Consider the following 12,151-nt stretch of genomic DNA (forward strand, 5'->3'; position numbering starts at 1 on the left):
AGCGTTTTATTTTTCTAGAAGTGCCGGGCTTATCAGTGGAAGTTGTAGCTTATTTTTCCAGTGATCACAAAACACCCTTGTCTTGGAATCATCACTATCATCACGGCAGCGATCCGTGATTTGTCAGGCCGGATTCATGGGCCGGATTGGTCGCTGCAAAATACCGCCGCGTCTTTCCTGTTCCTGCGCAGCGCAGATTGTACGATGCGCTCGAGCTCCGCACGTGTTCCGATCGTTCGGCTCCGGCGACTAGTGTAAAGCACACAAGAAGCCTTATTTCACCATGGCTGGACGCGGAAGGGGACGCGGTCGTGGGGGTGGGATGTCCTTCAATGTTGAACAGCTGGGCTTGACACGACAAGAAGCAGCGCTGACACTGTGCCAACAGCCGCCGCCAGCATTCCCGGTTTGTCTGATGAGCGCAGCTTGTCTGCTCCACGTGATATCTGTTTGACAAGGCACCTGTGGTGTACGCTCACACTTAGCGTTGGTTCACTCTTTGCAGCCTCTGGACTTCTCCCCGGCACCGCTAGTTAATTCAGGGGAGAACACTTACCTGGCCGTTCTCCTTCGCGAGCAGCGCAAGAACTTGCGCGAGTCCAGCTTCAACATCGCTCCTTGCAAGCCGCCTCAAATTGTGGAGAGGTATTCCGACCGCTACCAGGTACCGAAGGCGCCTGATGTTGTTTATGGTAAGAATACCCGCTCGCCAAATGTGATGTCCGCTGGCGATGTTCAGGTGCCCTATGCGGCCACCTATGAAGTCTGTACTTGGGTATGCATACATGTAGTGTACGCTTTTAAATACATGGGCGCAGTGCAGTTTATTGTTGCCTACCTGAGGTTGGACTTCCATCGTTAACCAGCTCGGCGCTGCGGTGTCGACGCAAAAGTGGGCGAAAGTGTGGCATACAAGCTGTTGGTGCATTTTTACATTGAAAGGATATTCTGGATTAGTATGCTACCCATGGCCTGGCATGGACGTAATGCTTTCCACTGTAGCCTGTTCTTCCCAGTTAATGGTATATATAATGCTGCACCAAAGCATACTATCTCTATTCTTTGTGTGACGCTGTTCACTGCATGACCAATTCTGGTCAGTGCAGCAGAATTTCTGCTTATAATGCATTTGATTTTTATTAATTTTTTTGCAGACTTCTCATACTTTCCCTCTGAACTTAAGGTCGCTAAAAAGGCTAAGAAGAGCAAAAAGCCAACCAAGGCTTCCAAAGGACGTGATGCCATTGCCACCGGACTGGACATACAGAAAAAACTACAGGTACGTGTTGAGATGTTAAGATGTATGTTTTGAGCTAAATTCCTCACTTGCAAACAATGCAAGTTCCTGCTTGGGAAGCACCCTGATGAAACAAGTGCTACATGCTGAAGGACAGGCTATGCCCATAACTTTAAGACAGGAATCGAAGAGCTGCTGCGATGTTCCGTTTTGTTAGTGCATTGGTGCATTACGCCACATTTAACACTAGGCTTTTAAACAGTTGCTGCTAAATTATAAGTTTCTGAATAGGCATAATTCAATGAATATGTCATACTTGAATGAACATGCACAGCTCGATTGGTTTTGACGGTCTGTCAAAAAAAAAATGTAAAGGGTTTCATTAAAAAGCAGTACCTTTGGAAACCCTAAAAATGTAAGGATCCCACAAGCTCATGAAAATTCATTTGAGAACCTGTGTGCTGGCTATGCTGTATTGGCCTGGATCACTACAGCTGGTAAGACACATGGTTGCAAGTCGCAGGTTTAAGAGTAGGCTAGGGAAAAGTTAGAGCTGTGTAAATATTTGGTTATTTCTAGCACCAACGGACATTAGTACTCTTCAATAGCATGCTATTTGATATTGATGCAACAGTGCCGCTTTGCAGGATGCTCCAAGTAAAACTATGGCTTGTTCTGTGGCTAGCTGAAGCATTTCAAATGACGGTGCACTTTTATGGCATCCTTAAGTGCAGGTTTGACGTAATTTATGACGACAGAGAAAAAACCTGTGAGACCAAAATCCCGTGAGGGTGGAGAAATTTCTCAAATATTTTGCCACCACCATGAGATTTGAAAAATTCCTTCACTGCTGTGAAGGAGGCCCTCTAGCCGATGGCTTGGATGGATATTTTCATGACCTCATGGTTAATCCGATTAAGCGGTGGTTAAACCCCTTTCATCTGCCGCCCCTTGGGATTTCATGCTAGCGGTTTCATTCTTCAGTTTTATCTGACTATATCCGGTTCTCGAACTGAAACTAGGTGAACTACAGCCCTTTTAGAGTGAAACCTCTAAACTGGACGTTCAGAGCCAAGCAAAATCGTCTCTTGCTTGCGTGTATGCGATTGTCTCTTGCGTGTATGTGCCTAGCGTGAGCGCTCCGTCCTGCGGCGGCACTGCAAGCTCAGCGTCGTCTTTTAAGTAGCACTAATCCGGAGGCTCTAGCTTGAGAAAAATCGTCTTTTGTGTGTCCGCTCAGAAAAGACAGAAAATTGAATCGATCATCCGATGCGTGCCTCAGTTCAGTCATTCATGCTCGTAAAGTCAGTCGAAACAGTCTTTTCCAATAAAAAGCATATGCATTTGCTCTGAATCGAGTGTTGTAACAGTGTTATTTTTTTTTTGTTTAAAAAAAAAATCTGCTTAAGCTTCTTGCTTTGTGGATGTTCCGTGCCAATAAGCAGTGGAGGGCTCGTTACATTCCCTGTCATCCTGATACGTCATTACAGGCTCTGGAGGAGACTGAGGCAGGCGGTGAAAGTGGTGAAGAAGGTGATGAAGAGCCTGGCGAGAAGAAACCCAAAGAGGGTGATGAGGAAGAAGAGGAAGAGGGAGTTGAGGAATTAGATGAAGAGGAGCTGGAAGAGGTAAGGCACTTATGGCCTGTTTTCAAATTTGGCGTCGGGTATTGTGCCTAGCAGCTGTTGCGTGTGCATGCATTCAGCACAGCGCTGACCGTAAGATGGGAAAGGCAGGCTGCTGGTGTTTCAGAAATGTTTGCGTCAAGGACCAATCCCTATGCCACTTGGTTGGTGATCATTGAGCAGCAGTAACTACTAAGCTAATGCTTAGCTACATCTGGAGTATTGCTTCTCAAATTTATTGTCAGATACTGCCAAGAGTTTTGCATGCTTGGCAAGCTGTGCTTCTCGTTGATGGGGTATCAAATGCATCCGAAATGTTGCATAACTACTATATGGCTGCTGTAGCACTTTAGCATGAATTCTTGCTTGTGCATCTTTGATTGTTTGTGCTACATTCAGGTAGTTAAAATCTGTAGAGCATCACATGTGTACATGCGAAGTCGCACTATGTCAAAATGCACAGACAACACTGGCCTGATGTGCCTGCAAGCGACAAGAAAATACATGACTGCAGTTTTAAGCAAGAGCCAGGAAGGAGTTAATTGGGGTAAAGCTGAAACTCCATGCTGTCCTGAAATATTATCAACCTACCGTATTTGCACGATTGTAAGTCGACCTATTTTTCGACATTTGAAAATCCGATGTGGGGGGGTCAACTTAAAATCGAAACGAAAGCATCGAGCCATAAATAAATGCGAGACAAGATATCAGGCATGCTACAGCGTGGTTGCATGTTCGCTGCACAGCTCCTTCGCATCGCTCTTGGTGCTGGCCTTGAGCAGCTGCTATGTCAACGCGCAGTACCGGCATCCCCACCCCGCGCGAGGCGGCTGATGGTAGCTGTCGATAAGCAGAAAACCGCCACGGCCCACTCCCCACGCTTGGCCGCAGATTGCATCTGCTGATAAGCGGCGGCGGCTCGATAACGCATTCGCTTTCTACTTTCTTTTTACTTTCAACTGCACACGCGGCGCTCAAGGGAGTGTCGATAGTTGATGGAAGGGTGGCTGTCCCAATCACGGTGGCACTCCTACTCGGAACCGCAGCGGCGCCGGGAGTGTCGTGGCCGATGGAAGAGCTGACGCCGCTCACGCATAGTTTCTCTTTGGCTCTGACGCATTTGACGACTGTCGGCTGCGTTTCACAAGTTTTTATGTAGTGCTTCGTCATTCGTCATTTGTGCTCTGAGTCCGGTAATCGACCGGCGCTCGTTCACTGCTACATTCAAGATGGCTATCATTCTTTACGCCAAAGAAACGAACTGCGCGCCAGGCCGCAAGTTCGACGTTCGTAACGGGTGATACACTTGTGGTATCTGCAGCGAGCCAAAATTTTCAGCTGTTCCACGCGATGGCTGTTTGCGAATTGCGGGATTTCGCTGCACGACAGTGTTAGAACTATGAGCTGTGGGACCACAGGAGCGATCACGACGGCAGCGCTAGTGAGGACGATGACGCAAGTGTGGACGATTAGTCTAGTGACTAATACATTTTTGTTTTGGAATGTGCCCTTGGGCGCTTCCGCGCGCGGCAGCGGATAGCAGCTGGCGATAAGCAGGATAGTGCTATCGCATTCTATTATTAAAGGCCAAGTGTAAACAACCAAGTTTTTTTTTTTCAGAAATTTGATGTGGGGGGGTCGACTTACAATCGTGTAAATGCGGTATATACAGGGCGTTTCACTGAAGACTTTACGCACTTTTTAAAAATAGGTTTTTTGAATTAGAAGAGCACTTTTTTGGCATAGCATTGTCACCGGCGTAGTACATCAGAATAGAGCTAAAACGTGCTAACTAGCAGGCTGGTTAACTGATATTGAATAGTTATTTTTTTAACAATTACTGTTAGGCTCCTTAATAACTGAGAGGCATGAAACATGTCCGTATCAGTTTTTATAATTTCGAAAACGCGGTTATTCTTGGCTCTATGGCCCAACAAATTATGGCTATTTTGAGGAGTTGCATGCACTGGAGAGGTTGCTTTGCCTGCAAGCTTCTCTAAAGTGCGTGTATTTTGGCGTGATGTACCTAAATTTGTTGGCCCACAGCGCTGAGGGTAACCACGTTTTCAAAATTCTGAAAACTGATATGGATATTGCTTACAGTGGTCTACATGCCTGTCAGTAATTAATGAGCCTAACAGTAACAGTTAAAAAGTTAACTACTCAGCATTGGTAAACCAGCCTTCTACTCAGCTCTTCTTAGCCGTTTTCTGATCTGCTACACCGCTGCCAATGCAATCCCGAAAGCAGCACTCTTGTAACTCAAAACGCCTATTTTTAAAAATTGTGAAACGTCTTAGGAAACAGCCCAGCCTTTTCCTCTTCTCTCACCTTTCCACACACCAAGGTGGCTAAACCAACATGGCTAAACCACTGGTTGGGAGTCATGTTGCCATTTGAGTCATGCTTCCATGTAAAGATGCCCTGTTTTGTTCGATTTCTGGTTGTGTGAAGCAAACCTAAATTGCAGTTTACTCTGGAACCTTCTCTGATACAGCTGCCACACTAGTTTATGGAAAATGCCTGCAAAGTTCATCCATGCTATTGAAATTTGGTGCTTTCTTTTGCCCAAGTGCTGTAACTTTTTTGTCAATTCAGCATGTGAAGCCGTTGTTTTATATTGCATTGCTTTTCACATGCAAAACACATCTTGTGTTAGCCCTTGATATTTTATACTGCCCTAAATCGTGTGATCTCAGAGGTGAATGATATGGCCTTTTTCTCAAGTCCTCCATTGCATTTAGCCATGCCACTCAGTAAATCTGTAGAACGGAATAATGGGCATGGTTATGTTCTCTACTTTACGGCAGTGTTGAATGACATAATACGGAGCCCTGAATCAGTGGCTTAACCCAGGGGTCCACTTGTCACTTTTATGAATTAAGCTTTGTTCATTCACTCTGTACACAGAAAGCCACTTGGCATTCAGCTGAGAAACTAGACCCCTGAAAGCCCAAGATTGTAAATTTAAAACATTTGCCAACAAGATGTGTGTTAGTGATCAGCATGACTGTGATTAACTTTTTGCCAAAGTGCTGACTCGTCTGTGAATGTGCTGCTAAACTTTCACTGTATTCTATTTCGTTTCTAGGAGACAGATTATGCATTCAATCATTTCGACAATGGTGAAAGCTATCTGACAGATGAAGATGACAATCTGGATGATGGCGCTGTGTACTGAGACATACCCATCTGCATTATTTATTAACATAGTACTTGTAATATAAAGTATATATTTATGACGCCATTGCCTTTGCAAGCAGTATTAAATTATTTTCTCACTTAATTGTGTTGCGTGCATTCTTAGCTGGTGCAGTGGTGGGCAAATATTTGTGGGATGTGGTTTCAGGAAAGAGAAAAAAATTATTTTTGTTGCCTTGTTAGCCAGTGAGCTGGTATTCATTCTAAAAGATGCAGCATGCTTGTGCCTTCATGCATTTATGCTTTTTTTTTTACCTGGTCCACAAACCCACATCCCAGAAATTTTTGTCAGTGATGTGTGCATGTCCACTGGTAACACCATTGTGTGAATGAAGATTATGGACACCTTCAGTAACAGGGTCATATTCAAAGTGTAGTGGCTGTTAGACATGATTTTCAAACTACTTGACATGGAGCGAAATTTTTTTCCCCACAAAATTAGGCAAAGTTAAACAAGGCCATGTGCTTTTTTTATGCACAAAATAAGGCTTATTTTGAATTAAAGATGTCAAATATAGGAACAATCGAAAGCAATTTGTTGATGCAAGCTGTTTTATATTGTGTGAGATTATCTCAAGCTTATGTGATGCTTGTTTTTTGTTGGCATCTCATTTTTATAAACTTATGTTTTTCATCTCTCTTGTGCTATCAGTCAATTGTTTTGTGCAATTCATAAGAGGGATCCCTCTTGCTGTTTTTAATTTTGGGACCTTTTCAAGTGGCACTGCAACCCATTTACTATTCTTGTATGCGATTCCTGACATACTCTAGACTTTAAACTTTAAGGGGCTAAAGATTTTTGTCTAAAATATCAGAAATGCACTGTAGTTGTAGCAGTAGTATATGATAGGGAAGCAAAGGTCGCCAAGATCAGTGTCCGAAACTGCACGCAGCTGGACTTGCAAGGAGGTTCGGGCGAGTAGTAGTTTTAAATTTATTCACAGTGCCAAAAGGATAGCACGAACATGAAAACGGGACACAAGCAGCATTGACAGTATACCAGCTCGTGAGTTTGTTTAAAAAATTGGTGATTTATACGAAAATCACAGCATATGACAAAATGATGATAGGGAAGCATACAAGAAAGGTCACCATATGTGATAAAAGCAAGATATTTACAATCAGTCTACTGATGTATGGATACTATGGTATCTGAAAAGTACTTAGGTTATCATCTTTTTCAGTGTTTTCAGTTACCCGTCAGTTTCTTTAGCCAGGAAAGAAACTGAACACTTATCAGATTTGAAATGTCTATTCCATATCACATGGTGACCTTTGCTTCCTTATCATGACTTGGTTTTGTCACATGATTTTTGTACATACAGACAATGTCTTGAATAAACCCATGAGTTGATAGTGCTGGGCTTGGATGACTGATGCGCGGGAGATAGCTGCGATAGCGAAGCTCAGAAAATGAAACTATACGCGGCGACAGGGCTTTCCGATCGTATTCACGCCTACCCTTGAGTGCACGTCTGAGCTTGCGCGGGCAATGGTGCGCGAGGGATATTTGAACGCTTGCTTGCGTCGACGTATGTACGAAGAGCGAATTTGCAGCTGAGACGGTGCCACTAACCCGACGTAGCCAACCTTGGACACGGCTATTTCAAGCGCCGGGAGTGTTGCCACAAGGCAAGAAGTTCGAATTAAGCTAAGCTGTGGCACAAATTAAGCAGCTTTAAAATATGTTTAAAATATAGCCGGCCAACCAAAATTTATTTGGATTGAGTGCCAGCGTGAATTATCCCAGTTTGAATTATCGCGAGTCTACTGTTAATCTCAAATCTTGGAGAGAGTTTCATTGGCCACATTATGGCCACTACACCTCGCTAATTGACGCTTAAAGAAACCTCTGTTCCTATTGCGGAGGCATTGCTGACATCAAAACAGATTTTATCCGTTCGGACTGGGTACACTCCAAGCATGCCAAACACGATAAAGCTTGACGATTCAACGTGCTCCTATGCATGCACATAGTGCCTGAACAAAGATCTTCCTGGGCCAGGACACACTGGGATTAAAGTGAAAACTGCACTTGCACAAGAAGACAATGCCAGCCAAGCATGTCAGTCAGCATTATAGGATGGCGTGTACAGTGCCATTTTCAGAGAGTGCTCGCTTCTGTAAACATATATGTAAAGTAAAAAAAAAACCACCATTTATTAAATTTAGATAATCAGGACTGGCCTTGTATATCCTTGCTTAGTCAGATTAATAGAAAGTGTATAATATGATTAGTACACTAACAGGACTCTACGAATGAAGGGGAATTTCCAGCTAATGAAAACTGCATTTCCAGCCCATATTTTATTCAGAACTATATATCCCGTGCTATTTTTCTAGGGCCATTCAGGCTTTTGTGTACATCTAAAGCTGCAAATAAATGAAGCTGCCTGTACAAGAAGAGTGAAAATGTGTGCTCAAACATTTCTGTGAATACAACAACAGAGTTAAAAAAGCGTTAATTTTATTTTTTCTGCCAAGCTGCGTAAAGTCAACTCTTCTCAAAAGATGTCACTCAGATGAGGTGGTTTTTGTGTTCTGCTGTTCCAGCTTGCTTGTCAGAATGGAGTCCCAAAGAAGGAACTGCTTTGATATTGTGTTTACCTGAAAAAGGAAGCTTGTTGGTTGGCACTTGTGACATAACATCAAAAATGTATGATTTTACATCTCGGGGCAACACCTCAGCTGTAAACAACAAGCAGAAAGCTGTGAAATGAAGATAACTATACTCCATTACAACTTTCTTGGCAATGGCGCAAAAACTACAGGGCCAAAACATGCCCTTTCTTCCTAAGCAGCAGAAAATACTCCCTTGTTACAGTTAATTTTCCTCTTAAAACATGGCACATACTGATAATACTCATAATTTAAGCCATATGTCTATAATATAACTGCCAAGTTTCAATGTTGGAGAGCCAAGGCAGAACAATGTCCTTGATGACTGTTTTAAAATGAATGGCAGTTTAGCCTAGCCTCAAAGATCTGCACAGGAACTGATGCCATCACAGTTTGCTTGTGAAAATAGCCTGTGAACGTGATACCTATACTCCTTTTTAAGTCATTTCTAACTTAAATAGCCCAATTTTCAGTCGAAACAGCCTCTTTGTCATTAGAATGCGGTAATCAGTCGATACAAGCCAACTTCAATTTGTTTTCAGTGTTCATTTAGTGCAAAATGGAAACCTAATAACCTGCCATACAGGCACTTTCATTCATGCTCAAGTTGGTGCAGGGTTTGCTTGAATTCAACCCTGCTAGGCTCACTCAAGCTTCATCGACCACAATCTATATTCATGAGCATGTCACAGGCTGCTTTCAGCGGTCAAGTAGACTGAACAGCAAAAATTTGTAGAGCTAGGCTTACTGACTTAGCGCATGAATCAGTGAAAGCTGTTATAGCATTGGTTTAGGCATGTAGCCCAGCATTCTGCCATGGAACCGCCCTCAAATTGTGCATTTCTCTGCCCTCGTCATAATCTCTTCCACGGTAGCCACCCTACAGGTTCTTCCTGCGGCAGTCACCTTCCAGTTGCACATTCCTCCACTCTCGCCACAACCTTCCCCGCCATTAAGCCACCCGTCGCCTCCCCCCCCTTCTCTCTCTCTCCACTTTGCCACCTGCCACTGTTGGGTTGGCAGGTGGTAAATTCAATTCAATTGGCACATGACAATGGAACTGAATTTAAATAAATTAAATACACTGAAATCAAATTTCATTAAGTTAAATTAATTCACTTAGTAATTAAGGTCTTACGGTTGACACTGCAGATACCACGGTAGAATGTGGGGCTACATAGCTACACCAAAGCTATAACACTTTTGCTATACTAAAAAATAGATTATCCCAAGGATCAAAACCTAATTTCTTACTGCAACAAATATTAACATTGCACAGTAAGATATGTTTAATTCTATGGACAAACCAGCACATTTAAATTTGAAGCCTCAACTTTATACTGCTTTGTCAATTAGTAGCACTTACAGTGTGAAAGCGCTACTTCACTAGCAAAGCTGGAAAACCTGAGGTATATGTGAAGCCTCAACCTTTGACCTAGTGTTCCTGTATATCCTGCAGGAGCATATGTAGGGACACTACTTCGACCTTTGACAGAGCGCCAGTGGCGCAGGCCTTGCGCAGCTGCTCCGTCAGCACGTGGAACCGGCACCCCCATCCCCACGCGCGGCTGACAATAAGGTCTTGCATGCGGTTGCTTATGACACCCACATAAACTACATCAATAGAAACATTCAGCAGCTTATGGTAATCAAATACCGATTGGCTCAAGGGGCATTGGGTACGACAATACAATGCTTCACTTGGATCACATTGTAGAAAAGCCGATTGCAGATTGAACTGACTTATGATTAAAAGTGCTCATGTGAATGGCATATAACATTGATTTCTTTGCAACAGCTCACCACCGGAGACCCTTCCATAAAGTGCTGGCTTTAACCAGAAATTGGACTTTTACTCTACCGGTTAACAATGCATATTTTTGAACTATCATAAGTGACAATTTCATTTGTGTACAAGTTTTGTACAAAATACATGTTGGAGAAGACAATGAGTGCATACCAGATCATTGTAAGTTGCTAGCAGATGGTGCAATTTCCTGGTCTGCTCGTCAGCCTGTTCCTACGTGGTTAACAAAGTAAGGTCAGCCCAAACAGCATGAAAAATAAGCTGCGCAAACTTTTATCGGTGCCAAGCTTAGAAATGCATTTAAATGATTTAAACATGCACATCAATTTATGAACAAGCAGTAGCTGCACACAAATACAAAAATATTACAGCCGATATCTAATAGAAGCAAAAAGAAACAAGGTTCAGCATTGGGCTGCAGTGAAAACTTGCCATCGGGAACTATGATAGCTTAACCGTCTATTACATAGCAATAGTCAGTCTGCTCTCAAGAAAACTATCTAATTTGTGACATACCTGCTGTTCAAGCTGAATAGCGGCAAGTGCTGAAACCTTGCCAATGTGAGTTGGTGCATCTGTACATCAAAAAAAGAAACGTTAACAGATAGGAATGTGCTATGAATATGAACAGATGCATTAAGTACGAAATACCTTTAATGTGAGTGCTGTCAAGCACTGGCTTGAGGTCCTCCATTTTTTGAAAGGCGGCTATCACCTGTCGGATTCTGTCTTCCTCTGGAATGCAAGGCAAATTCAGCACATTTTCTTAGAACGGACCCAGCTCAAAAACAAGCGTTTTCTTTGTGCATGCAGTCACGGCTACAGTACACTCACTGGCTGTAGCGAGAAAGATTGACTGCTCAGAACCGAAAAGTCAAATTGTGAATTTTGGGGTTTAACTTCCCAAGGCGACACATGGCTCTGGTGGTGTTCTTTAACGTGCGCTGACATCGCACAACTAGGCTTCGCTGCGCGCACACTGAGTATAGTTATATTTTCATCGAAACGCACAATCCATACGATCAAGCAAAGCTTCGTGCATGCTTGAGATAGACAGATGATAATCAGGTCTCTGGCCATGCCACCTTCATTCAGCAATTTCAATTAATTACAATGAATATGTGTTTATATTACCTACATAAGTCTGTTGCATTCACAGTGTCTAAACATTAGCATACGCGTCAGAAAGTTGTGTACAACTCGCCTGCTAAAATCAGCTGGAGCTTAGCACCCTCTGTCAAATCGGCTCGGTCCTGGAATTCAGCATCCAGGTACTTGTCAAGCTCGTCAGCTGAAGGATTGCAAAAAGCAGCATTATTACGTTGGCGCAATCACGATAGGTGATCTTGTGAGCACGTACTTTTTTTTAGCACTGACAGTTTCTCCCGAGAAGCGACGGCAGCTTGTATTTTCGAGTTGACGTTAAGCAGTACTTCCTGCAGTGAGAAATAGTTAATCACAACCCGCAACAAATGGCACTAAACGGTGTTCGTTACCGTTATGCTAGATTTGTTAGGCGGTTCTTTTGTTGGATCGCAGTCTGTCAGGCGCCTCTCTAATGCTTCTATGCGATCCTCGAGCATCTTCAGTACTTCGGGCGTCGCCATGTTCACAGCTAGCTAATAGACAAACCGACTTCAAGACGTCAGCTGCTCAAGTTTT

At 43.3% G+C, this 12,151-nt stretch overlaps 2 protein-coding genes across 2 annotated transcripts; one reads left to right on the forward strand and one right to left on the reverse strand.

Moving 5' to 3' along the window:
• Positions 1-142: 142 nt before the first annotated feature.
• Positions 143-6,148, forward strand: Polr3G (RNA polymerase III subunit G). Its single transcript, XM_077657952.1, has 5 exons — positions 143-406; positions 506-692; positions 1,155-1,279; positions 2,728-2,865; positions 5,954-6,148. Exons 1-5 carry the CDS (start codon positions 284-286, stop codon positions 6,041-6,043), a joined length of 663 nt encoding a protein of 220 aa, XP_077514078.1. The 5' UTR covers positions 143-283; the 3' UTR covers positions 6,044-6,148.
• Positions 6,149-8,505: 2,357 nt separating this feature from the next.
• DCTN3-p24 (Dynactin 3, p24 subunit) lies at positions 8,506-12,134 on the reverse strand. Its single transcript, XM_077657953.1, has 7 exons — positions 11,986-12,134; positions 11,850-11,925; positions 11,694-11,780; positions 11,141-11,224; positions 11,006-11,064; positions 10,643-10,702; positions 8,506-8,670 (listed from the first exon to the last, which is right to left on the reverse strand). The coding sequence occupies exons 1-7, from the start codon at positions 12,094-12,096 to the stop codon at positions 8,578-8,580; spliced, it is 570 nt and encodes a 189-aa protein (XP_077514079.1). The 5' UTR covers positions 12,097-12,134; the 3' UTR covers positions 8,506-8,577.
• Positions 12,135-12,151: the final 17 nt, after the last annotated feature.

This window comes from Amblyomma americanum, chromosome 3 (genome assembly GCF_052857255.1).
Source record: "Amblyomma americanum isolate KBUSLIRL-KWMA chromosome 3, ASM5285725v1, whole genome shotgun sequence".
Lineage (NCBI taxonomy): Eukaryota > Metazoa > Arthropoda > Arachnida > Ixodida > Ixodidae > Amblyomma > Amblyomma americanum.

What these genes read in the sequence shown, in the direction of transcription:
- DCTN3-p24 (XM_077657953.1), bottom strand. Translation starts at nt 12,096, where the DNA reads ATGGCGACGCCCGAAGTACTGAAGATGCTCGAGGATCGCATAGAAGCA. An exon ending in TGACAGCACTCACATTAAAG is followed by an intron (nt 11,065 to 11,140) that starts GTATTTCGTACT and finishes TTTGATGTACAG; the next exon opens with ATGCACCAACTCACATTGGC. An exon ending in CTATTCAGCTTGAACAGCAG is followed by an intron (nt 10,703 to 11,005) that starts GTATGTCACAAA and finishes TTAACCACGTAG; the next exon opens with GAACAGGCTGACGAGCAGAC.
- Polr3G (XM_077657952.1), top strand. Translation starts at nt 284, where the DNA reads ATGGCTGGACGCGGAAGGGGACGCGGTCGTGGGGGTGGGATGTCCTTC. An exon ending in AGCCGCCGCCAGCATTCCCG is followed by an intron (nt 407 to 505) that starts GTTTGTCTGATG and finishes CACTCTTTGCAG; the next exon opens with CCTCTGGACTTCTCCCCGGC. An exon ending in ATGAAGAGGAGCTGGAAGAG is followed by an intron (nt 2,866 to 5,953) that starts GTAAGGCACTTA and finishes TTTCGTTTCTAG; the next exon opens with GAGACAGATTATGCATTCAA.